At 42.9% G+C, this 25977-nt stretch overlaps 1 protein-coding gene across 1 annotated transcript; it reads left to right on the top strand.

The window, feature by feature from the left end:
- Positions 1-2963: 2963 nt before the first annotated feature.
- On the top strand, positions 2964-25848 carry LOC117506206 (actin filament-associated protein 1-like; the record flags this gene model as incomplete). The annotated part of the gene is made up of 4 exons (XM_034165701.1): positions 2964-3135; positions 3265-3473; positions 3687-3866; positions 25762-25848. Coding segments are annotated over 4 exons (648 nt in total), but the record flags the coding sequence as incomplete, so codon positions are not given.
- Positions 25849-25977: the final 129 nt, after the last annotated feature.

Below are 25977 nucleotides of genomic sequence, written 5' to 3'. Positions count from 1 at the left end.
TACACAACTACCACCAGCAGTTTATGGGCTCCACTGTTCAGAGTCCATTCACAGTGTTCAAATGACTTCCATGGAGTGTTAGGTAAGTTCTGCTGTGGCTTCATGTTCTGTGTGCAGATCAGCCCCACTCCACCTCCAGATCTCTCACTCCTGGACTGGTGCTAGAAGCAATATCTGCCACGTGGTTTGATCATGGTGATCAGAGTATGTTTCAGTAACCATCCAAATGTCATAATGTTCATCCACAATATTGTCATAGAAATCACAGGTTTTGTTCCTCAAAGATCGAGCATTTACACATCCAACTGTGAGATAGTCATTCAATGTTTTTCTGACTGTTCTGAGATTGTTTACATTCACACCATCGATGTAATCATACTTTCTCACCTTAGGAAGACCTGCACATTTTCCACATTTAGTCACAACATCAGATCTCAACAGGTAAAGAGATTTCAGATCCTGATAAATATTCCATTATAGTCTGGACTTGACCATGTTTGTGTTAATCCTCTTCAGAGTTCATGGGTCATAACGACGATGAGTGACAGCCATGGTGATGAGATCCATCATAGCTGACATGTTGACAACATGAAATACGACGCTCACAACGAATAACAGTCTACAGTTCTACTGCATAGTTCTTCTCTAATCCCTTATGAAGCCAGTCCACAAGATTCAGGAATTGAAAACTGATGCAAGAAACAAAAAGTGACAATATTTCAGAGGTTGTTCTTTGTGCAGCCAACACACGGCGCAGCGCCATCAGCTACACCCAGGGAGGAAGTAACAGTAATAAAAGAAATGGAGGAGGAAAAAAAGCTGACCTAGCTAACGCAAGCTAACCGCTAGCAAAAATGCTAACAACTCCAAAGATTCACACAGGAGAAATTTAGTTAAATAGGATTCACAATAGATGCACTTAAAAACTAAAAGAAATGTTAAACAGAAATAAAAGAAATGAATACAACCTTGTAGAGAGTAGAAGGGCATCACTCAGCACACAGTCTGTCGGAAGCAAGTTGCCAGAACTCAGCTGAGAACAAGCTTAGAACAATGCTTCAAAGTTTACCTGCAGAAGCGTTCTGATAAGTTTACCTGCAAAAGCATTGCAATACGTTTACCTGCAGAAGTGCCCTGATAAATTTACCTGCAGAAGTGTCCTGTTGAGTTTACCTGCAGAAGCGTCGTGATAAGTTTACCTGCAGAAGCGTCGTGATAAGTTTGCCTGCAGAAGCGTCCTCGTAAGTTTGCCTGCAGAAGCGTCCTCGTACGTTTGCCTGCAGAAGCATTGCAATACGTTTACCTGCAGAAGCATTGCGATAAGTTTACCTGCAGAAGCGTCCTGGTAAGTTTGCCTGCAGAAGCGTCCTCGTAAGTTTGCCTGCAGAAGCATTGCAATACGTTTACCTGCAGAAGCATTGCAATACGTTTACCTGCAAAAGTGTCATAAGTTTGCCTGCAGAAGCATTGCGATAAGTTTATCTGCAGAAGTGCCCTGATAACTTTGCCTGCAGAAGCATTGTGATAAGTTTACCTGCAGAAGTGTCATAAGTTTGTCTGCAGAAGCATTGCGATAAGTTTGCCTACAGAAGTGTCATGATAAGTTTGCCTACAGAAGTGTCCTGATAACTTTGCCTACAGAAGCATTGCAATACGTTTACCTGCAGAAGTGTCATGTTAAGTTTGCCTGCAGAAGCATTGGTATCATATAGCTTGGGACTCCGGCAAGGACGGTCGCATTCCTCCTCTCCCCTCTCCTCCTTTCTGTTCTGTATCTCTGCTCCGAACCTTCAAAGTCCCAGCGTCACCAGACTGTGAATTCTTCAAATCAAGACTTGGATTAACCATGGAATTGATCAGCTTGTCTCTCAACGCTATTGACACCATTTTTTTTTTTCTCGACAAGGAAATCAGGGCTGGGGGACCCTGTGTGCCCTGATGGAACCTACCCAGCGGGCTATGTTCTCAACGCCTGAGAGAAAGGAGCGTGGCATGCTTGGTTTCACTCTCTGTGGAAGATGTTGAGGATTTATTTCTACTCGCTTTTATGGTGGGAGGTTTGGTGCTGATTGGTTTGTGCGCTGCCCTGACCCACAGGAATATTAGCAAGACAGCTGCTACCAGAATCTCGTCCCCTCATCTGTCCATCATGATTAATGAGTTGGGCAATGCAGTGTAATCTCAGACTGCATGAACTCTTGAACTCAAATGCAAAATGGATACCATCTTGGAGCATATCGCTGCATTGCAAAGGAATGTGCTGCTGAGGATCAGAGAATATTCTTCATAAATTTGGACTCTAGACGGTCAGAGGTGCAGTAAATGGAATTCTGTATCTCTCCACCTAACAACAACATGGCAGCTTTATCGGCTCCTGAAGGTCAAATGCCCTGCTCTTCCCCCAGGAGGATCTACGGCCTTGGTGAGGGAATTTGGCTCCCCCTTCTCATCTGTCTACCCCCTGTTGCTTACCAACATCAGACTTTATGCACACATGGACAGAAACTGACAAACTTAACTCATCTGCCCCACACACATCTCCATCCCTATTACCCACCCCCCCTTGTGTCTCTCCACTCCCCTCACCCTGGCTTCCTCCCTGCCACCTTGAAGGCAGCACAGTTTTTACTGCTGCAGCCTTCAACTCCCCAAGTTAGGCGGTGCAGGCCCCTCTTGCTGTAGCCTTCACCTACTTTGCCTCAATTTGGATGACTGCTTCAAGTTTAGTGCACATAAACAATGTCAAATGTATATGTGTTGTCTTTAATTCTGATGTGCGCCATTATTGCGGTAAACTAGTAATAATTTTGACTGAGGTAATTGGAGTGTAAACGTAATTTCGTTGTTGTTGCACTCGTGTAATGACAATGAAAATAAATCTCATCTCTCAATGCAATAAGTTTACCTGCAGAATTGTCCTGATAAGTTTGCCTACAGAAGCATCCTGATAAATTTGCCTGCAGACGTGTCCTGATGAGTTTACCTGCAGAAGCGGCCTGATAGGTTTGCCTTTGGATTTTTTGCAGCCTCCAAACAACAGGCCGCCTCCTCTTCCCAGCTCGTCTCTGCCAGAAGGCTACTATGAGGAAGCAGTGCCCTTAAGTCCAGGAAAGACTCCTGAGTACATTACCTCCAGTGAGTTAAACAAATCATTCATTCCTGCAGGCATCAGCTTCAGGAGGATCTTCACGTTCTCATTAAAAAACACGAGTCTCAGCAGCGTTTTTCTTCTTCATCTCATTGTGTCTCCTGCTTTCCTTTCAGATTATGACTCTGATGCCATGAGCAGCTCCTATGAGTCATATGATGAAGAAGAGGAGGATGGGAAGGGTCAGAAGATGCACCAGTGGCCATCTGAGGAGGCCTCCATGGACCTGGTGAAGGATGCTCGGATCTGTGCTTTCCTGCTGCGTAAGAAACGCTTTGGCCAGTGGACCAAACTGCTGTGTGTCATCAAGGATGACAAACTGCTGGTAAGCCAGGAAACTGCACATGGTTCTGTTCATGGGTTCTGTCAGGAGTGAAGGGGGGCTGGTGGAGTCACACAAAGAGCAAATCACTGTCAGTCAGGATAAAAACCTCTAAGTGTAGATGTGAATATTTGGTGAATGGAGCAAGATGAGTAAAATCTGACATGACTGAAATCAATGTTCACTTTCTCCAGTCTGACATGTGCTTCCTTTCAGTGTTACAAGTCATCCAAAGACCACATTCCTCAGATGGAACTAACGCTGCCAGGATGCAGCATTACTCACATCCCCAAAGACGGCAAGAAGAAGAAGCACGAGCTAAAGATCGTCCACCAGGGGGCAGATGCTTTGGTTCTGGCTGTGCAGAGCAAAGAACAGGCTGAGGAGTGGCTCAAGGTAACGTAACCAACCCAAAACCAACTGCTTATGTCTCCTAGATCCAATGTCCTGGATTAATAACTCTGTCTGCACATGAATGTCCATCAGTTTATAACTGATCAACATCATGTCTGTCTCACGAAATATGTAAACCCACGTGTGTGCTATTTCTGTTCACAAGTGAATTGTTTTTGTGTCTCTTGTATACCACACGGACAACGATGAATGCAAGAGGAAGCGGGACGTGATGGTCCTGAAAGTAGACAAAGAGATGTTTGTTAGAGAAATAATGTGACCTGGAGACTTAGTCTGTGGTCTAGTGACCTTTGACCCACCCACAGAAGAAACACAGCACTCCATCCCTCAGAATCTACACCTCATCCTTTTACTGTTGAACTCGGTTCGCTTTATTATATTAATATAGCACCAAATCACTACGGAGCTGCCTCACATGAGTAAGGTCTAACCTCACCAACCCCCTGAGCAAGAGCATAGAAGACAGAGGTAAGAAAAACCTCTTTGGTGGCCGATCCTAATCATGATAATGGTAAAGAGTAAGAAACCTCAAGGAGACCAGACTCAGAGGGGTGACCCACTGCTTAGACTATTCTAACAGTTACAAGATTTTTACAGATGTACAATAGTTTCTTAACAAACAGAAGAAACAAAAGAGCAGCACAAATAGAGTCCTTAATTGAAACTAAAGCAGAGTCCATCCTGGGCCCCTTTACTCAATTCTGGCTCTTGGTTTATTCCTGATAAAGGGCCATGAGTTATTTTAAAGAGGAAGCTGAATCCGGAACCCTTTAATCTGGTTCTTTGTTTCTTCCCAATAAAGGACCGTGAGTTATTTTAAAGAGGAAGCTGGATCCGGAGCATTTTACTCTACTCTGGCTCTTTGTTTCACCCTGATAAAGGACTGTGAGTTATTTTAAAGAGGAAGCTGAATCCGGAGCACTTTACTCTACTCTGGCTCTTTGTTTCTTCCCGATAAAGGACTGTGAGTTATTTTAAAGAGGAAGCTGGATCCGGAGCATTTTACTCTACTCTGGCTCTTTGTTTCTTCCTGATAAAGGACCGTGAGTTATTTTAAAGAGGAAGCTGGATCCGGAGCATTTTACTCTACTCTGGCTCTTTGTTTCACCCTAACCATAGCCCTGAAAAGGACTATGAATTATTCTAAAGAGGAAGCTGGATTCGGAGCACTTTACTCTATTCTGGCTCTTTGTTTCTTCCTGATAAAGGACCATGAGTTATTTTAAAGAGGAAGCTGAATCCAGAGCCCTTTACTCTACTCTGGCCCTTTGTTTCTTCCTGATAAAGGACTGTGTGTTGTTTTAAAGAGGAAGCTGGATCCGGAGCATTTTACTCTACTCTGGCTCTTTGTTTCTTCCCGATAAAGGACTGTGAGTTATTTTAAAGAGGAAGCTGGATCCGGAGCACTTTACTCTATTCTGGCTCTTTGTTTCTTCCTGATAAAGGACCATGAGTTATTTTAAAGAGGAAGCTGAATCCAGAGCCCTTTACTCTACTCTGGCCCTTTGTTTCTTCCTGATAAAGGACTGTGTGTTGTTTTAAAGAGGAAGCTGGATCCGGAGCATTTTACTCTACTCTGGCTCTTTGTTTCTTCCCGATAAAGGACTGTGAGTTATTTTAAAGAGGAAGCTGGATCCGGAGCATTTTACTCTACTCTGGCTCTTTGTTTCACCCTGATAAAGGACTGTGAGTTATTTTAAAGAGGAAGCTGGATCCCGAGCCCTTTACTCTACTCTGGCTCTTTGTTTCTTCCCGATTAAAGGACTGTGAGTTATTTTAAAGAGGAAGCTGGATCCGGAGCATTTTACTCTACTCTAGCTCTTTGTTTCTTCCCGATAAAGGACTGTGAGTTATTTTAAAGAGGAAGCTGGATCCGGAGCATTTTACGCTACTCTGGCTCTTTGTTTCTTCCCGATAAAGGACTGTGAGTTATTTTAAAGAGGAAGCTGGATCCGGAGCATTTTACTCTAGTCTGGCTCTTTCTTCCTGATAAAGGACTGCGAGTTATTTTAAAGAGGAAGCTGGATCCGGAGCCCTTTACTCTACTCTGGCTCTTTGTTTCTTCCCGATAAAGGGCCGTGAGTTATTTTAAAGAGGAAGCTGAATCCGGAGCCCTTTACTCTACTCTGGCTCTTTGTTTCTTCCCGATAAAGGACTGTGAGTTATTTTAAAGAGGAAGCTGGATCCGGAGCATTTTACTCTAGTCTGGCTCTTTCTTCCTGATAAAGGACTGCGAGTTATTTTAAAGAGGAAGCTGGATCCGGAGCCCTTTACTCTACTCTGGCTCTTTGTTTCTTCCCGATAAAGGACTGTGAGTTATTTTAAAGAGGAAGCTGGATCCGGAGCATTTTACTCTGCTTTGGCTCTTTGTTTCTTCCCGATAAAGGACTGAGTTATTTTAAAGAGGAAGCTGGATCCGGAGCATTTTACTCTGCTCTGGCTCTTTGTTTCTTCCCGATAAAGGACTGTGAGTTATTTTAAAGAGGAAGCTGGATCCGGAGCACTTTACTCTACTCTGTCTCTTTGTTTCACCCTGATAAAGGACTGTGAGTTATTTTAAAGACGAAGCTGGATCTGGAGCACTTTACTCTACTCTGGCTCTTTGTTACTTCCCGAAAAAGGACTGAGTTGTTTTAACTCTCATTTATGGAACATTTATTCCTGTTCCTGCTCATATTCCTTTGCTCCAGTTTCATCAGCTGCATTTTCTGTTCTGAAACCTTTCTATATTTTATAGAAAAGACAAATGGTTTGTGTCATTTTCTCTAAATCGCCGTGAGGAAGTTTGGTGGTTTTGGACGTCTTGGTCTTCGTTATGATAATTGTCCTCTGTGGTCATCCCTCAGACCTCTGCAGGCCTCTCTGCTCCACAGCTGCAGAAGTCATTGTGCACGTTTAGTCAGCTGGAAGTGATGGCAGTGACGTCCACACTTTCACAATCCCTTTGGTGTTATTCTTTGCATTTTTTCTGTGCTTTGTCATGCTGCTGCTATCAGCAGTTGTGAGGTCCTGTTGGCTTTTCTTCTGCTCTCACACCCAGACTTTGAAAAGGTTTACAGTTCTGTGTTCAACGTTCAGGCTCCCAGTTCATGTTATAATAACGTCCAGCCAGAAAGCTTGGTGTGGCTTTATGTTGAGATTTTCCTCTCATTGTCTTCATTTCTTTTGCTTTGTGAGTTCTTTTTCTACAAACTTTCTGTTTTTCTTTAAATGGTTTGACCTTTCTTTGCTATACTGATAAAATCTTGTATGCAGTTTGGTTAACAGAAGTAAAGATTTCCAGCTATTGTCCAATTAGCTGTCCATTATCCATCGTTTGGTGTTCTTTTGTGTCTCGTTGGACTGATTCTTGTGCCACTTTGGACTGATTCTTGTGCCGCTTTGGACTGATTTGCATAATGCTTTGGACTGATTCTGCTCCCTTTGTACGTTTGGGGAGGAATGATTCCACGTGAGTGACAAGGGATCACCGCTCCATTTTGTTTGTTTTCTGTTGTGTGGCGTGTGGGTCAAAATTCATTATCCATTAAGACATGAGTTCAGTGTTGTTCAAAAATCAAATTGAAAATGTGGTTCTGTTGGGTTAACCATCATTGTTTTATATTTACAGTTGAGTTGATAAAATCTGTTTAAATTCACAACATGGTGGTTTTGAAGACAGTAAAGTCCATAGGTATTTGAACAGAACATATATGTTGTACTGCAGACGTTAAGCTTTCATCATGCTGTGATATTATACAGCAGGTCATGGTGTCACTTATTCATTCCTTCAAGTTCTGTACTAAGTCAAGTCTGAGAGCCTGCACTGGTGCTGCACTTTGTAACGTCTATGGTAACAAGGAACCGCCTTGGATCCTGTATGGCAACCACCCAGACAGACAGCTGGTCCATTCCCACATCTTTAAAATAATCCTCTATCTGCAGCAGCCAGATGGAACAGAAGTGTCCTTGGTCTTCTCCAGCAATGGCGATCCTCAGCACTCAGGTACCTGCATGCTGGATCATGCACAGAGACACACTCCACATGGACAAAATGCCGCAAGTAATACTCCTCATCTTAGTCCTTCTCAGTAACTGCTCACATGATACAAAGTCATTCTAGTGGTACCCAAAGATCCGACGGAGAGACCTGGTACCAGAGACATCCATTCCAACTATCAGCAGCAGGACCCTAAAGACTTGGACCTTTTTTGGTCAGCATCAGCAGACACCTCTGTCAAGTGACCTCATGACGCCATGCACTGTTTCCAGGCTTCTCTTGTTCTCACAGGTCCAAGACTCAGAGACGTGTATGTCACTACTGAGATAAGTGAACATCTCAACAACTTGAACACTTTCACCACATACAGATACACTTCTGATGGCTGAGACAAAGAAGTTCTTAAAAACCTGAATCTTAATCTTGATCCAGGACCATCACCAACCAGGCTCAAAGCCTCCTCACTCAGCTTCTCAAGTGCTCCAGTCACAGCATCATTCAAGAAGTCAAGGCCAGTAAACCTTTCCTTGCCAACAAAAGCACACAAGTCACTGGGCTTCACAACCCAGGCCAGCACCCAGTCCGATAACCAGCCAGGCATCCAGTCCAACACCCAACCCAACACCCAGTCTGACACCAAATTCAAATTTATTAATTTATATAGCGCCAATTCACGATGAGATCGCCTCAAGGCACTTCACACAGCATAATAAAAACAGAGAAAACTGAATTAAAAATTTTAAAAGAATAAAAAGACAAAACCATAAAAGAACACAAGAATAAAAACACATCATAACACAATAAATGATAATGATAAAACAAGAAAAGCAAATAAGTCTTTAAACGTGATTTAAGTCTTCACATTATCCGACTGTCGTATGTGTGCCGGGAGATCGTTCCACAGATCATTCACCCAGTCCAGCACCTGAGGCAACACCCAACCCAACACCCTGCCCGACACCCAGTCCGAAACTCAACCCAACAGCCAGTCTGACGCCCGACACCCAGCCCAACGGCCAATACACAGTCCAACACCCAGCCCGACACCGGACCCAACGCCCAACACCCAGTCCGACAGCCAGTCCAGTCCGACACTCAGTCTGACACCCATTCCGTGCAAGCACTGACCATTGTAGGACCCAGAAAACACCCATGACAAACAGCATGTTTTCATTCAGACGTGCATGTAGACGTGCAGAGAGAAAATGGTAAAACATCATCTCATCGTATTTTGACAAATTCTTCATGGCTGTATATTTGCTTATCAAAAAGCTGCCAAAGCAACCTATTTCTCTAATCAGAAATAACTGCTATAAGCCAGGTCCTGTTCAATGTCTTGAACTCTCTTATTAATCCCAGTGATGTCTCCCTTCTTGTGCCAACGACTACACTGTATTAATTTTTTTAATCACAAAAGTGTTTGCCCTTAGACCAGCTCATTCAGGTGTTAAGCCCATCACAGACTTTGATTTTTTTCTGTGATCTGCTGCCCTCAATCAGTTCAAGCCTTTGTCCTTCTCCCAACTTTCTAATGTAATCAATCATCTCCCAACTGACAACTTCTATCAGGAAGGGCCAACCACCAAAACACGAAGACAAACAAGAACGAAAGACAAGTGGTGAAGGCAATAACGGTGTCAGTCTTACCTCTGGCTGTGTGCCTTTAGCTTTTAAACATGCTGTGGTGAAACCTTTAATTAAAAAGAAAAATGGTGATCCTTCCATGCTTTATAATTTTAGGCCTATCTCTCAATTCTCCCTTTTATCTAAGGCATCTAGTTGCAGTCGTTTTTAGCCCAGCATGACATTTATGAAAAGTTTCAGTCTGGATTCAAATCCAGACATAGCACAGAAGCCGCTCTGCTGAGAGTTTCTAAAGATTTGATTTTAGCTGCTGACTCAGGTAGTCCTGCCATCCTGATGCTGTTAGACTTGTCAGCTGCCTTTGACACAGTGGACCACGCGATTCTGCTGCATTGTCTTGAGCAGTGTGTGGGCATTACAGGCTCTGCTCTCACCTGGTTTAGTTCTTACCTCACAGAGCAGAGCTTTTCTGTGCAGCTGGGCCACTTTTCTTCAGATGTGGCCCTACTGACCTGTGGAGTCCCTCAAGGCTCCATTCTAGGTCCTAATCTTTTCCGTTTATACAGTGGTGGGCACAGTTCTGCTAACCACTAATTATCAAAGATAATGTTTTCATTATCGGATTAGCTTTTCAGATAACTTTGAAATCCATCATCGAACCAATTATCTTCCGATAAGTTTCAGTCCGGTAATTTTTAGGCCGCTAACATTTTTGCAGACGTAGGTTTTTGTAGTAGATGCGTAGTTCTGTCCTCTACACTGGCAATATCACCCAAGTCATCCAGAGGCATACAGTTTTAACTTATGATTAAAATTTTAACCAAACTAATCTCGGACAAGTTATTTAAATTAACGCTGCGTCTGAAGTTTTATAAAGTGGAAATATCAGATATATGTTTTAGTTTTAAAGTACTGCACTAATTTAGAAGGTTTTAGTGTGGACATGCTCTGCCCAGTGCATTATAGGTAACAGTCACAACAGGAGAAATGAATTTGAGATGCTCTGATCAGGTGCCACACGGACAACAACATTAAACTCTTTGTATATTGTGCCTAAAACTCTCGTGAATATATTCTCTGGGTTTATAGATGTTGTTATTGTGTTTTTTTAATGTAAAAATGCCAGAAGAAGCCCAGCTTGCTTTTCCAAAAGCCGAAAAGTCTGTTAAATTGTGATTCAGGCCATGTAATGTAACTGGCGTCAAAATGCATAGAACACTGCCGTCTTTTGGCGACCGGTTATATCACAGTGTTGTCGACCGCAGGATTTTAAAATTATCTGTAGGTTTCCAAAACCTGAGAGACAACACACGTGGAGATAAAAAAAAAAAAAAAATCATAGATCTGACAGGTGTAGTTGGAAAGTGTGTGGTGTCAGCCACATGGTAAAAACAACACACATGAACAGATTTCACACACGAACATTCCCAGGTCAGACACCTCACTTTCTGATTGGCTGCATGTGACATTTAGCTCCTCACGCCCTTCTTAACTCACCTTCGACCACAGTCCTTCGCCTTCTCAGAGCTACTTCCCCCGGGTTGCTCCTTCTTCAGCTCCCCTCGCACTACAGGCAAAGGCGGTGGTTTGGCGACAGTGTTTAAAACTGACTTTGTTTGCTGTCCGCTTCCCACTAAAGCCTGTGCGAGCTTCGAGCTACAGCTCTTTGAAATCAAATTGGATATACCTGTCTTGTGCGCACTCATCTATCGCCCTCCTAAATTTAACAAAGATTTTATAAATGACTTTTCTGACTTTGTGGCAGGTATTGCTCTTAATCGTAATGCATTTTTAATTGCTGGGGATTTTAATATTCATGTTTGTTGTCCATCCAAGCCCTTGGTCAATGACTTTCTTAACGTTGTGGACTCTTTTAATCTCAAGCAGGCAGTAAATGTCCCGACCCACGATAAGGGTCATATTCTGCACCTTATCTTATTTAGTGGTTTAAATGTGAACGTCATAGAGATCTGTAACGCAGGTATATCGGACCATTTTCCTGTGCTTTTTTCTGTTGCAGTGTCCTCCACCATTAGGAAACAATGCGTTCCGGCGCGCCAGCGGTGCACTATTTGCCCTGCTACTGCGCCACTCTTTTCTGCTGCATTTCATGCTTCTGAACTTATGTCTTACGATTCTAATACAGATATTGATGAGTTGGTTAGCTTGTTCAGTACTACATGCTCAGAGATTCTCAGTGTTGTCGCCCCTTTCACTAATCGGCGTGTAAAACGCTCAGAGCCATGGCACAATGATATCACGCGCGCACGCAGACGGGAATGCCGCCGTGCAGAACGGAAATGGAAGAAAGATCAACTTCAAGTATCACTGGGGATTTTAAAACATTCACTTACGAATTATCAAGATGCTGTGAAGACTGCAAAGTCAGAGTATATGGCAAATATTGTCTACAAATCTTCACAAACCCCAGGTTTTTTTTAATGTTTTGAACAAAATTGTTAACCCTATTGATTCAACTGGTGCTGTTCCCTCTGTTTCTTTGTGTGACAAATTTAGTCAGTTTTTGAGTGACAAAATCTCACTCATTCGATCTTCTTTGCCAACTGTCATCACTGACCCCTGCATCATTCCTGAGTGCACAGCTGTTTTTAGTCAATTTGAGCGTATTTTTCTCTGTGACCTATCTAAAACTGTTCAAAGTTTAAGGCCTTCAGACTGTGCACTGGATTTCCTTCCTGCTAAGCTTTTGATAGAAGTCCTTGATTCAGTTGGCCCTTGTATTTTACAGTTGATTAATGCCTCTCTGACTTCAGGTGTCGTTCCTTGTTCCTTTAAACAGGCCATAATACAGCCCCTCTTAAAAAACATAATTTGGACCCTGCTATTTTTTCTAATTATAGACCCATTTCTAAGATGCCATTTTTTATCTAAAATACTTGAAAAAAATGGTCTATACTCAATTACAGTCGCACCTTACTGCTTTTGACATAACTGAAAAATTCCAGTCTGGTTTTAAACCTTTGCACAGCACTGAAACTGCTCTTTTAAAAGTTTTTAATGATCTTCTTTTAATCATGGACTCTGGCAGCTCAGCTGTGCTTGTGCTTTTAGATTTAACTGCAGCCTTTGACACTGTTGACCACCAGGTCTTATTATCTCGCCTTGAATCGTGTGTTGGATTAAATGGTACAGTGCTCAAATGGTTCAAGTCCTATTTGACTGATCGGTGCTTTTCTGTAAATCTTGGTCCCTTTGCGTCACAGAAAGCCCCTTTGACTTGTGAAGTACCTCAAGGTTCAATTTTAGGGCCAATTTTATTTTCGCTCTATTTGCTTCCTTTGGGATCAATTTTTAAGAAATATAACCTTCCGTTTCACTACTTTGCTGATGATGTGCAGATTTATCTACCTCTGAACCTTAAAACAAACTCATCTGCCATCCTACAGACTTGCTTTCAAGAAGTCAAAGACTGGATGTCTTTAAACTTTTTGAATCTAAATGAAAGCAAAACAGAGATTGTGGTCTTTGGTGACCTTGACCTTTCTGCCCTTGGTCCACTCACCTCCTACTGTCGTTCATCTGCTAAGACCCTTGGTGTTTTTATAGACAGCTCTTTTAAATTTGAGAAGCAGATCAACACAGTGGTCAAAACAAGCTTCTTCTAGCTTAGACTTTTAAGTAAAATCAAGCGTTACCTGCCCCCAAAACAGCTGGAACAGGTTGTGCACGCCTTGATAATGTCTCGTTTAGACTACTGCAATTCTCTGTATGTTGGTCTTAATCAGTCGTCTCTGCATCACCTCCAGATGGTGCAAAATGCAGCTGCGCGTCTGCTCACTGGAGCCAAACGGCACCAACACATTTCTCCTGTTTTGTCTTCACTGCACTGGTTTCCTGTTGCTTTTAGAATTGATTTTAAGATTTTGTTGCTTGTTTTTAAATCAATTCATGGTCAAGCCCCATTCTATTTATCTGATATGCTGTCATTGCACACTCCAGGAAGAGCTCTGCGCTCCACGGACCAGAATTCACTGGTCTGTCCCAGGTCTAAGCTGAAGACCAGGGGAGACAGAGCCTTTGCTGTTGTGGGGCCCAAACTCTGGAACTCTGTGCCATTGAATGTCCGACTGGCTCCTTCAATTGACTCTTTTAAGACTCTTTTAAAGACACATCTTTTTGCACTGACTTTTAACACAAGATGAGCTGAACACTGCCACATCTTTTATTATCTTGTTGATTTATTTTGTTCTTGTATTTAACTAAATATAATTTTAATTCCTTTTATTGTACAGCACTTTGGGGCAGTGTTGACTTGTTTGTAAATGTGCTTTATAAATAAACCTGACCTTGACCTTGACCACACACAGCAGGGATATCTGATAAGATTATATTTAGTGTCATCATGATTGTGGGGGCGTCCTTAAGATTGTCGGAAGGGGAAGATCGGGTCCGATATCGGCCTAATTATCTTGCCATGCGAACCAGGCTTGATGTTATTACGCCTCACGAAGTGACTGATTGATTCGTTGTGTTATGACGCCGCACAGAGCGAGTGATTGATTTGTTTTGACACTGCACAGAGCCGCTAACCGATCGGATGTTATGACAACACATAGAGCGAGTGATTGATTTGTTGTGTTATGACGCCTCACGGAGCAGCTGATCGATGTGTTATTGACACCGCACCAGAAAGTTCAATGACCAAAATACCAACATTCTGGGTGCAATGAACATGTTTTCACTATTATTTGATTTCTTTGTGCGACTGACATCGTTATTCAAGCACTCAGAAGGTGATTCCTATCGGCACACAACTCCAACCACACATGAGAAAGTTTTTTGACAGTTCTTGTTATTGAAAGAAACCTTGTCTCCTTAACCGGATAGAGTTGTGATGTCATCACGTGTGCGCTTAGGCGCTGTCTAGCGGGATCTTGAAAATTTCTTTCTTTTTTTATACAAATGAAAAAAATATTTTACAAAATAGTAGAGAAGCTTGAATCTTCGACTGGACTGGGTTGCTTGATGCGAGGACATTTCGCTTCAAATCGCAGAAGCTTCCTCAGCTAAAATTCTTGCTCTGGTAGTCTGACTTCTGTCTGACCCATGTCGAGAAGAACAAACAGAAGCCACAAAAGCTGGAGTTTTAAACCTTACAGACGCCTCCTACTGAGAGGCAGACTGCTATTGACTAGTGATTAAACATTTGCTTTAATTAGCACCTATTGTGCTCTAGTTAGCACCCTCCTAATGACAGAGTAGCTGTCCCTCCTAACGATGGGATTGGAGGAGGGACAGCTACCCTGTCAAAACTCCAGCTTTTGTGGCTTCTGTTTGTTCTTCTCGACAAGGGTCAGACAGAAGTCAGACTACGAGAGCAAGAATTTTAGCTGAGGAAGCTTCTGCAATTTGAAGCGAAACATCCTCGCATCAAGCAATCCAGTCCAGTCGAAGATTCAAGCTTCTCTACTATGGAAATCACCTGGACAACTGAGAGCCTACACAGAAACATTTTACAAAAGCATATTTATTTGTAAACACCAACACGTTACATTGATTCACATGTGTTGGTTTTTACATAGAATGAATGAATCAACCAATTAGTATGAGCGGAGGCTCAGTTACCCATAATTGCTTTGGGCATCTGTGTGTTAATGTTCAAATCTTCAGAATTAGTGCATTATTTTAAAATTAACAGATATGTATCACTTTGTACATTTTAAGAGTTTACATTAATGTAGTTATTCTATCCGGAATAATTTTATTTATAAAGCAAAACCATAATTCAAACCTGCTTTCCATTTCAAGACCTCTGCCTCATCGCTGTCAGAGTAAATGATGCTTTCCTACAGCAGGGGGCAGAGCGCACAAAGACAAATGCTGGCTCATTTGCTGTTTGGGTTTGTGATCATCGTTGGTTCTGTTAGAAGCTTTGGTGGTGTTTAAACTCAAAATCAGCTTCTTAGTAGCTGAGAGCATATGGGAGGCAAAATTGAAAGTTATTGGTTATCTGTAGCTTCTGATAAGATTTTATACAGTTTATTGGTTTAGCATTAAAAATATAACTTTCAGTTAGCTGATTACCAGTTATCGAAGCTAACTTTTTGGTTAGCTGTGCCCACCACTGCTTATGTACATGTTGCCCCTCGGCCATATCTTTCGAAAATACCAAATATCTTTCCATTTGCCGATGTCCAAATTTACCTGCCACTAAGGTCATTAGGCAATGACCCAGTGCAGCCATTATTGGATTATTTGAGTTATGTCAAATCTTGGATGAGTGCTAACCTATTAAATCTTAATGATCCCAAGACGGAGGTTATCCTGTTTGGGGAGAGCACTTCCACAGCCTGCTCTGCTGATATCCTGGGTCCCCTGGGTTCCAACATTCACTCCTGTGTGAAGAACCTTGAGGTGATTTTTGACAGCCATTTTAAATTTGATAAGCAGATCAGTGTTGTTGTTAGAACAAGTAAGTCTTCTTTCGGGAACAAAAAAGTCCAACCACATTACGCTGGTCTTGGCTACTCTTCACTAGCTTCTGATCCATTACTGGGTTGATTTTAAACTTCTTTTTTTTAATACTTACTGTTTTTTTATTTTTCATTATAACAAAACACATTTAAAAGAACAATATCACAACAAAACAGTGACATTTGACAACATATTACATATTCATATAGAAGTCTTAGATCGCAGATTTCTTCACTGATGTTTTTGATTGATTTTCTTTCACATTTTGGTAGCTGTAGTCTTGTGCTACTGTATGTGTAAGTCTTTCCATGTTATAAATGTCATCCACCATTTCTCTCCACCAAAAGACTCTTCACCAAGTATAGGTCTTTAGGCTCAAACGACCAGATCATTTCCAAAGTGAACGCTTTGTTGATCCGGGACGTCGTCTGACTACCAGAGAAATGGCAAGACAGGTGGACATAGCACTTTTTCTGCACATTCCACTGTTACAGGAGGTTATGTAATGGAAAAAGGAGCGGAGAAATTCACCACGGAGCCGCTCATGGTGCGGGATGAAAGCACCTCCGTGTTGGTCTCACAGGACAAGCCCTAACATGACCACCTCTTGCACCATTCGGAAAATTCAGACGGCTTTCAGTGGCTTTTCAGTCGTGTGACTATCCGAGAAATTGTGGACGAGCTGGACATGCCACAACATGTCCTGTGAGGCTTCCTCACGGCGTTGCTTTTTGTTCTGTGCCCTGCGCCTCTGTCCCGACACGCGAAGTCCTCTGCACGTCTTTTCATGACAAAAAACTCCCGTAACAGTGGAATGTGCCGTTCATTTCCAAAGTAAACACTTTGTTGATCTGGGACGTCGTCTGACTACCACAGATATGGCAGAAGAGTTTGACATCAGCACTTTTTCGGCATGTCCAAATGTCCAAAAGGGTAGAGATGGAATGAGTCTCCCCTTCATTCTACACTAGTCCAACAGTTTTTGGTTGTCTCACCAAAATTGTGCTTTAAAGACGACAGTTTAGATAGGGAGGTAGATTGTAGCGAAATCAAAATATCTGTCCAATATGAATAAAAATAGGTTCAATTGTTTCACCATATGACATTTTGTAAGGGGTTAACAATTGCCAAATAAAGGCAAAAAATCAAAATTGATCTAAAATAATAATAATGTTTATTCGCAAACTTAAAACTGTACTTATACTTTAACCTTGTATTAAAAATATATTTTTATATTTCAGTCAGTGATACCCGTGTTAACAATGTCTTACAGCTACCTCCCTTTATTTATGCTTCACCTCATCTTCGAAACTCCTGAAGCCTCTCTCTTGCTCTCTGACTGGCTCCTCTCCTCACACGACTCCTGGTTCCTCTCCCATGAAAACACTTCTTTGATTCTATTGTCCCATGCATCCTCTTGTTCTTCTCCCATCTCCACGTCAAGTCCTCTCTCCCACATCTCTTTCGCTGCCTCCTGTGGGCTGCCGTAGGGTTAGGGGTTAGGGTTTGGCCCATCTTGCAAGAGGTTTCTGATTCTTGTCAGCGATGTTTGGAATTTAATATAGTGTGTCTTCAGTACCTTTTTGATGCCACTGTATGCTTTGCATTTTTTTTAACTACCTTACTGGGGTAGTCATGGTCAAAAAACAGTGGTTTATCATTCACTTGTATTCGTTTCTTCCATGCTTTCTTAAGAAGGCACTCTTTAGTATCGAATTCCAGAAAGTTCACAATGATCGACCTGGGCACTGCTCCAGGTCCAGGCCGTCCTTTTACTGCTCTGTTTGCCCGTTGAATTGAGAGACGGGTCTCAGCCAGTAGCTCCAATTCCCTCCGCAGCATGTTCCCCATGTAGCAGTACCCCGGTACCCCGAAGATTCACATATTATTTCTCCTCAGTCTTCCTTCCAAGTCAGTTAACTTCTCTTTCATATCCCGTTGCACTTCCAAAGCAGAGAGGAGGGCTCGTTTTGACACAATACTCAATTCTTCCAGTTCTTCTATTCGCTTTTGTACCTCTTCCAAAGTTTGTTTCTGCTCTGAAAGTTCTTTCGTGTTTTCTGACGTCTGGTCAACCTGTTCTTTAAACATACTGAATTCCTGCTTTAAATCTGACTTAACTTCATCTTTGAGCATCGCAAAGTCACTTTTCATTTCTTGTTTAAGTTCTCATATTTCTTTTGTTATGCTATCCAGCGCATCCTGCCATGTAATAGCTGTTAGCTTAGCTCCATTAGCATTAGCATTAGCCGTTAGCATGTCCTCTCAAGTGGTACCTTCTTCATCCATTTCTGAATTGTTTTCGGCTTTGTTTTGAGGTCTCCGTGTTTGTTGTCTTCCTCTTTTTTGCTCCCTGCTCATCCCCACTTGTCCTTCAGTGTTGCATTTCGAGTTGTCACAGTTTTGGGGATAAGCTTGTGATTTTCTGCCGAGAGCTCTGAGCTAGGCATCCATATCACATGCCACCGATCAGAAGTCTTTAAACTTTTTAAAATTGTTTTTAAAGCCCTCAATGGCCTGGCCCAGTGTATCTTTTGGAGCTTCTTTTTCCTTACACCCCAACCAGACCCTTAAGGTCTTATGACCAACTGTTTGTGGCAATGCCTAAAACCAGATTAAAGATGAGAGGTGACAGAGCCTTTGCAGCGGCTGCCCCCAGGCTCTGGAATAGTCTCCCCTTTCATATTAGACCATCCCTGTTGCTAGAGACTTTTAAAGTGTCCTTAAAAACCTATTTCTTTTCTCTGGCATTTCCTAAATGAGCGATTACATCTCTGTTTCACCTTAGTATTTCTTCTGTTTTTCCTGCTGCTTAATGCTGACAAATTTACCTTATTTGTAGTCTTTAGGTAGCATGGCCAAAGCAGAGGTTCACCCCTTTAAGACTGGTCTGCTTGAGGTTTCTTCCTCAATATCATCAAAGGGAGTTTTTCCTTACCACTGTTGCCTGTGTGCTTGCTGTAGGGGTTGGTAAGGTTAAACCTTACTTATGTGTTTCACCTGAGGTGGCGTTGTTGACAGCACTCGCAGTCTCTGTGTCCAGGCTGTGATGTCTAGCAGTTTCTTGGGGATCCCACAGATTCTCAGGATGTCCAATCAGTTCAGTCAAAACCTTTGATGCAAGCAAGCACTGCCAGTTTTTACATTTGCATTCTAGGAGTACTCACAGGCTGGAACACGGTCAGTGGTTGACTACTTGGACATGAATCTCAACCGTTCAGGTCGCTGAGCTGCAAATAGCTGGAGTTGAACCCTGTTAAGAATAATCCTTGCTTGAATTTTCTCCGGCACAGAGAGCAGTCTGAGACTTCTGTAATTGTTGCGGTCCATGTGCTCACCCTTCCCTTTCCAGATTGGAACAAGTTCTTTCTTCCCATCCGTAGGGTTGATACCTGTCTCCCAGATTGGAACAAAAAATGTTTTCAATGCTAAGAGAAGAGCGTGTCCAACGCTTGGAGGAAATCCATAAATCATGAGAGGGTTCCTGCCCTCAGCTGGTTCACAGCCTTTCCGAGTTCACCAATATTTGGTGGTTCACCACTTTGGTGGTTGACCACTTATTCCAATTAAGGATCACAGGGGGTGGAGCCCATCTCTGCAATCACTGGGTGAGAGACGGCATTCACCCTGGAAAGGCCGCCAGTTTATTGCAGGGCCATCACATACAGACGGACAAACACATTCAAACCTACTGTCAATTTAGGGTCACCGGGTCACAGAAGCTGCATCTGTTTGAAGGACGGAGGGGGATGAAGCACCTGGAGGGAATCCAGGTGGACACGGTCCACAGTTTGGCCTCATGAATAACCATCTCATTAGCGAGTGAGTCAGTAATTTTCATTTTCAGATCTGCTCACTGAAAGTAAAAATCTGAATCAAAACCATTTTTAGGCTTTTTTTTTTCCCTCTCTTTCCAGTGTCACAAGTTTAACAAACATGTGGCCGTGCGCACAGACGGCGTGTACACCTGCTGGTTTAAGAGTTTGACACATCTTGGTGTAAAACTCAAAATGCCATTTAGACCGAAGTTCTACGGCACTTAAAGGCTGCTGTCTTTACCAGAAAATGATTTTACAGCTGGGGAAAAGTGACCGGGAGGTGTTTGAAACATGCACAGATCAGGCATGTGTGTGTGTCTGTGTGTGAAACCCAGAGCCACGCCCTTTGTTACAGCCAGTTTATCTTTCTTCAAAAAATAAGTGTAAAGTTTGAATCCAGTGAAGGGTGTAAAAAACACAAATCAAAAATCTACATTTTAAAGGAGGCGCCCACACAGACTGCAGCACATGCACTGTGCATGTGCTGAAGGTGGCTTATTTACATACTTATTATTTAAATGCCCCCTTTTTGCACAGTCTGATATTGCACTGGGACTAACTGCAGCTTTTACTCTGAAACACAAATTCTACACCTCAACTTTGTAGGTTTATCAAGTAAATTGCTGATGCCAGAGCTGGTGCACGCTGCACAGTGCACGCTATGTGGCACACACTGCACGGCCCACGCTGCACGGCCCGCGGTCTGGAAGGCGTTGTTCTAGTCATGTGTAAACTGGGGTGAATTGAACATTCGGGGACCTGTTAGATGCTTAATGCTTTACTTGGCGTTATTTTGAGTGGTTTGTACGTCAGCGCACAGACAAGGTCTTCTTGCGGTTTGACTTCTTACTCCTGCTGTGTTGCATTCTACATTTTAAGGCTCATTTTTGTGCCTTAAATACAACAAAATGTGCTTTTTAATGCCTTTAATCGATAACCTATCAACACTCAACAGTCCCTCCAGTTTAAGCTGTACTCCATCAGATCTGGCAACAAACCTGCAGCAGGATTTAGAAATGATGTTGCAGCCGCGCCGGATCGTAGCCAAACCCGCGGAGCCACAGCCTGTCATTTCTCCACAAAACCCAGTCACATTCAGGCTCATCCAAAACCAACATACCAGACTTGTGCATGAATGTGTGTGCGTGCGCACATGTGTTTGAAGTCTGTGCTCGCTGCTTCACTCAGAGGATTGCCAGATCTCAAGTGCTGTGAGGTCACAATAACGCACAGTGGCGCCTCATCCAGAGGACTGCACATCTTCTTCATCCCGCCTGGACCTCAATGTGAAACTCTGACGCTTTCAGCAGAAAGCATCTCTCACACACACACACACACACACACACACACACACACACACACACACACACACATTGCGAAGGCTTACGTTTACATACATTGTGGCCAAAAAAAAAAAACTCTTTCAAACTCCTCTTTGTTCATGTTACCAAGCGATCTGGAGGAACAAAGTGATCTTTCATTCTTTAATCAGCAGGTTCAGGGTCACTAGAGGACAGACGGTGTGTCACCTGATCACAGATTCCTACTGTAAATGCCTCCTTGTGCACTCACCACCATCACACTCCACTTTTTTAGAATTTCCATCAGGCCACTGCAGACTGCTGGATGAAGTTCAGAGTGCCCATGGACATCAAACACCTGGATGATCTTGGACACTGAGCAGCATGGGTGGTTGGTCATCCAGGGCACGGTGTGGTGGATCTGTTCACACAAGACACCAGCGAGTGCTTCCAAACAGCAGTCTGTGAGACTTCATTGAACCCTCAAAGAAGCTACAATTGTATTTGCAAAATTTTGAACACCTGCATAACTCTGGGTGCTGAAACCAGGATCCAGCAGTTGGTTACCAGATTCTAGAATCTTTCTTTGTGCCAGCCTTGACTTTGTGAGGATCGTCTATGTGAAATCACTGCAGCTTTGGCGAAGCTGAGTGAGGAACTAGACTGCAGAAGGTTCCTGGACCAAGATGTCAGCAGTCATGAGATTATTTCCTCGGTTTGGGATTCGCATAACAGGACTGACATTAATGTGTCTGCTAGCTTAGCCTGTTGTGGGATGCTGGATGTAGAACTGGATGGGGGCTGGATGTAGAGCTGGATGGGGAGGGAGGCAATAAACACTGAGCTAGATGGGGCCTGTGGTGGCACGCCGTCAGCCCTCTCTCTCTCGTTCACCAGGATTTTGTGGTTTGCAGTCATTTTTCTGCTTTGTGTGTCTTGCCGGGATGTCTCCGTTCTGGTTGTTTATAACCGCCAGACTCTTTTGGACATTAATGCTCTTTGTGAGCCGCTGCTGTCATCTCGGTCCAGACTGGGAAAGCCTCACCCTGATCTGCCGCTTGTGCTCGCGGAGGTCCCGGAACACCTGCTCCATTTCTTTGTGCTCCTTTTTGGAAGAGGTGCTTCAGAAGATGAAGAAAACGGAGCGGCGTGTCGGTGAAATTTAAGGCTTACCTGGCAGCCTTCGCTGGAGGGTTTGACCCTCACCTCCTCCGGAATCAATGCTATTTTTGTGAGTGAGAGTGCTCACTAATCACAAGGAGCTGTCGGATCAGTCCTGTTTTCCATGGACTGTCATCTCCGATGACCGGACTGACTCTGCCCAACTGTGCCTATCCTCGCTGGAGCTTCCTGCTGCTTTCTCTCGCCGGGCTATGGAGTTTCTGTGCCGGTGCTGCTGGGTGTGGGCCTGCAGACGCTTTTCACTTGAGCTCCTTCGGCCACTGAAACGCGTTGTGTTACTGGTGGCTGAGGAGCTAAACCTCTGCATGGCTTCACCAAAAACTGTCGACCCCACTGAGATCTTTATTTTGGGTCTCATCAGATCATTGTCTTCGAAGTCATTGCTGGTTAATGATTTAATTATGAATCATCGTCTAGATATGCTTGGGTTATGTGAAACCTGGCTTAAATTCACAGCTGGCCTTTCTCTGAATGAGGACTGCCCACCGGCAAACACATTTAGTCACGTTTCTTGTGATGTGAGGCAAGGTGGGGGTGTTGCTTTTATTTATAAATCCGGTTTACCTTAACTGTTGGGAGTCATAAATATTCGTTAGAGCATCTGGTTCTCTGTTGTGCCCATGATGCTGCGTATTGTCAGGGTCATAAAACTGGAAATCAGTTATGTTATTTTGTCACTGTTTATGGGCCCCCTGGCCCATACTCTGATTTTTTTTTTTTGGGGGTGAATTTGGTGTGTTCATCTTTAGTCTGTTAAGTATTGCTGATAACATCTTGATTATTGGTGACTAACATTCATATAAATAAGCCCCCTGATCCCCTCTGCAAATCATTTATGGAAATTGTGGCTGCATTAGGATTCCAGCAATTCATTCAGGACTTGACACATTAGTGGAAATACCCTGAATTTGGTTCTCGCTCATGGCTTTGTTGTCACAAATATTGATATCTTGCCTCTTCCATCGGTGGTCTCTGACCACTCATTTATTAGGTTTCCATTTACGCTGCCTCATTTGGTGGAGCAGCAACCTTGTCTATTACTGCGGCGACGTATTAAACCTTCAACTATGACTGAACTCAAAGGTAGACTGCCTGAAATTTTAACTTCAAGTTTGATGAATGTTCAGTCAGTGGACAGTCTTGCGGATAGCTTAAATTCAGCGCTCAAAACCACAGTTGATAAGATTGCGCTTCCTCTATTAAGACCATGCCTTCCCAAGGCACAGTCGCCTTGGTTTTATGGTTACTTGCATGACCTTAGGCAGAAGGCTAGAGCTTTGGAACAGAAATGGCATAGCTCCAAATTAGAGGTGTTCCACCTTGTGTAGCGTGATGCTATTTTAGATTATAAGCATACACTACTGGCTACAAAGTGGACCTATTACTCTGATTGATAAACAAAAACAAGCATAATTCAAAGTTTTGTTTGACACGATAGCATTTCTTATTCATGGATAGCCACCTGTTGGTCGCTCTCTTTTTACAGCACAGGACTTCCTGGATTATTTTGAGAAGAAAATATAAGATAATAGGTTGAACATATCCCGACATGCCTTGGTCCAGCCACTGCACCCTGCTATTGAGGTGGGTGCTACCATTGAGGTGTTACCTACATTTACAGAATTTAGTAGTATCTCAGTAGATGTGCTGATGAAACTCGTGATGTCTACAAAAAGTACAACCTGCTTATTTGATCCCATACCAACAAAACTGTTTAAGGACCTGTGGCCCACTTTTGGGCCAACTGCGCTGGAAATGATTAATCTCTCACTAACTTCTGAATCTGTTCCTAAATGGTTTAAATCTGCAGTGATTAAACCATTACTTAAGAAACCCAATCTTGTCCCTGGTGTATTGGAAAACTATAGGCCAATATCAAATCTATCATTTTGTTCTCAAATTCTGGAAAAAAGTGGTTTCACAGCAGCTCGTGGACCACCTTACTGAGAATAATCTTTTTGAGCCACTGCAGTCTGCTTTTAGAAAATATCATTCCACAGAGACGGCTCTCACTAAAGTAGTGAATGATCTTCTGCGAGCAGTCGACTCGGACACCACCATGGTTTTGGTGCGGTTAGATCTCAGTGCTGCGTTTGATTCTGTAGATCATCATATTCTACTTGATAGGCTGGAGAATTCTTTTGGGATTACTGGAAGTGCCTTTGTGTGTTTGACCTCATACCTGTCTAGTTGTTCTCGTGTTTTGGACAATAACACTACTTCTTATCTTAGTGATATGAAGTTCAGGAGTTCCACAGGGGTCTGTCTTCGGCCCCCTGCTTTTTCCCCTGTACGTAGCACCCCTTGGGCATATACTGCAGCATTTTGGGATTGCCTTTCATTGCTGTGCTGATGAAACTCAATTGTACATGCCGATAACTGTTGGTAATCTCAAATAAAATCTTTAGAAGATTGCCTTGCATCAGTGAGAAGTTGCATGTCTAGTAACTTCCTACTTTTAATCTCTGATAAGACTGAAATGATGGTTCTTGGTCCAGCGAGACATCGGCATCAATTTGTCCAGTTAGTGCTTAGCATGGGTTTGTGTGTCATATATCATATGGACAAAGTGAGGAACCTTGGGGTAATTTTTGATCCTACGTTGTCTTTTGATCTCCACATTCGAGACATCACAAGGACTGCTTTCTTCCATTTGCAAAATATGGCAAGGATTTGTCCCATCCTGTGTATGGCTGATGCTGAGACTTTGATACATGCAATTGATACAATGGATTATTGTAATGCTTTATTTTCTGTGTGCCACAGTCCAATACTAGGGGTCTTCAACTGATTCAAAATGCTGCTGCCAGGCTTCTGACACGAAGCAGAAGATTTGATCACATTGCCCCCATTTTGGGGTCTCTTCACTGGCTGCCTGTCTCTGCGAGGTCGGATTTTAAGGTTTTGCTTTTGGCCTATAGAGTTGTTCATGGACTAGCACCGGCCTATATGGCTGATTTAGATATGTACCGGCGTTCACGGGATGCAGGACTGCTCTGTGTCCCAAGGGTGAGGAAAAGGGCTGCGGGACAGAGAGCCTTTTCGTACCGTGCTCCTGTTTTGTGGAATGCTCTCCCAGCTTCAATGAGACTTTCAGATTCTGTGGAGACTTTTAAGAAAAGACTAAAGACACATCTTTTTACCTAGTCTTATGGCTGCTCTATTGTGTTTTGAAATGTCCTTATTTAAGGGCCTTATTTGGAAACCTGTGTAGTATTGTGCCTAAAAGTGACACATACTGTAGCCAGTGAAACTTACACGAGGAAACGTGACACAGAAGATAAGACCGGCGGACCCCCCCCCCCCCCCAAAAAAAAAAAAACAAAGGCTAAAGACGAAAACAAAGCAACAACACACACAACATTAAGAAACTGAACATATATTTAGTGATTTATTTTTCATAAAATGTTTTTTGAAACTTTTCTAGTTGTTTTAGGTAACGTCAAACCAACATAACCAAAAGACTTAATTATTCTGTGGAATATGAATATGTTGACTCCATGGTCAAAGCTTCCTCCTTGTTCTTGAATGTGATTGGCTGTTTCATTAGTGTGTTTGTTCTTCTCTTGTGTTTGTAGGTGATGAGAGACATTTCCATTGGTGGCACAGGTGAAGTTGATGGAGGAAGAACATCTTCACCAACGCACAAACCGGAACTGGAAAAGGTACAAAAGTACTGAAGATCACGGTCCAGCTGTGGCACCAGCACGCATACACACACACACACACACGCACACACATGTATGTATGTATGTATGTATGTATGTATGTATGTATGTATGTATGTATGTATG

The sequence above is a fragment of the Thalassophryne amazonica genome, unplaced genomic scaffold (assembly GCF_902500255.1).
Source record: "Thalassophryne amazonica unplaced genomic scaffold, fThaAma1.1, whole genome shotgun sequence".
In the NCBI taxonomy this organism is placed as follows: Eukaryota; Metazoa; Chordata; class Actinopteri; order Batrachoidiformes; family Batrachoididae; genus Thalassophryne; species Thalassophryne amazonica.
Note: the sequence above shows the minus strand (reverse complement) of the source record. Positions and strands in the feature narration are given on the sequence as shown.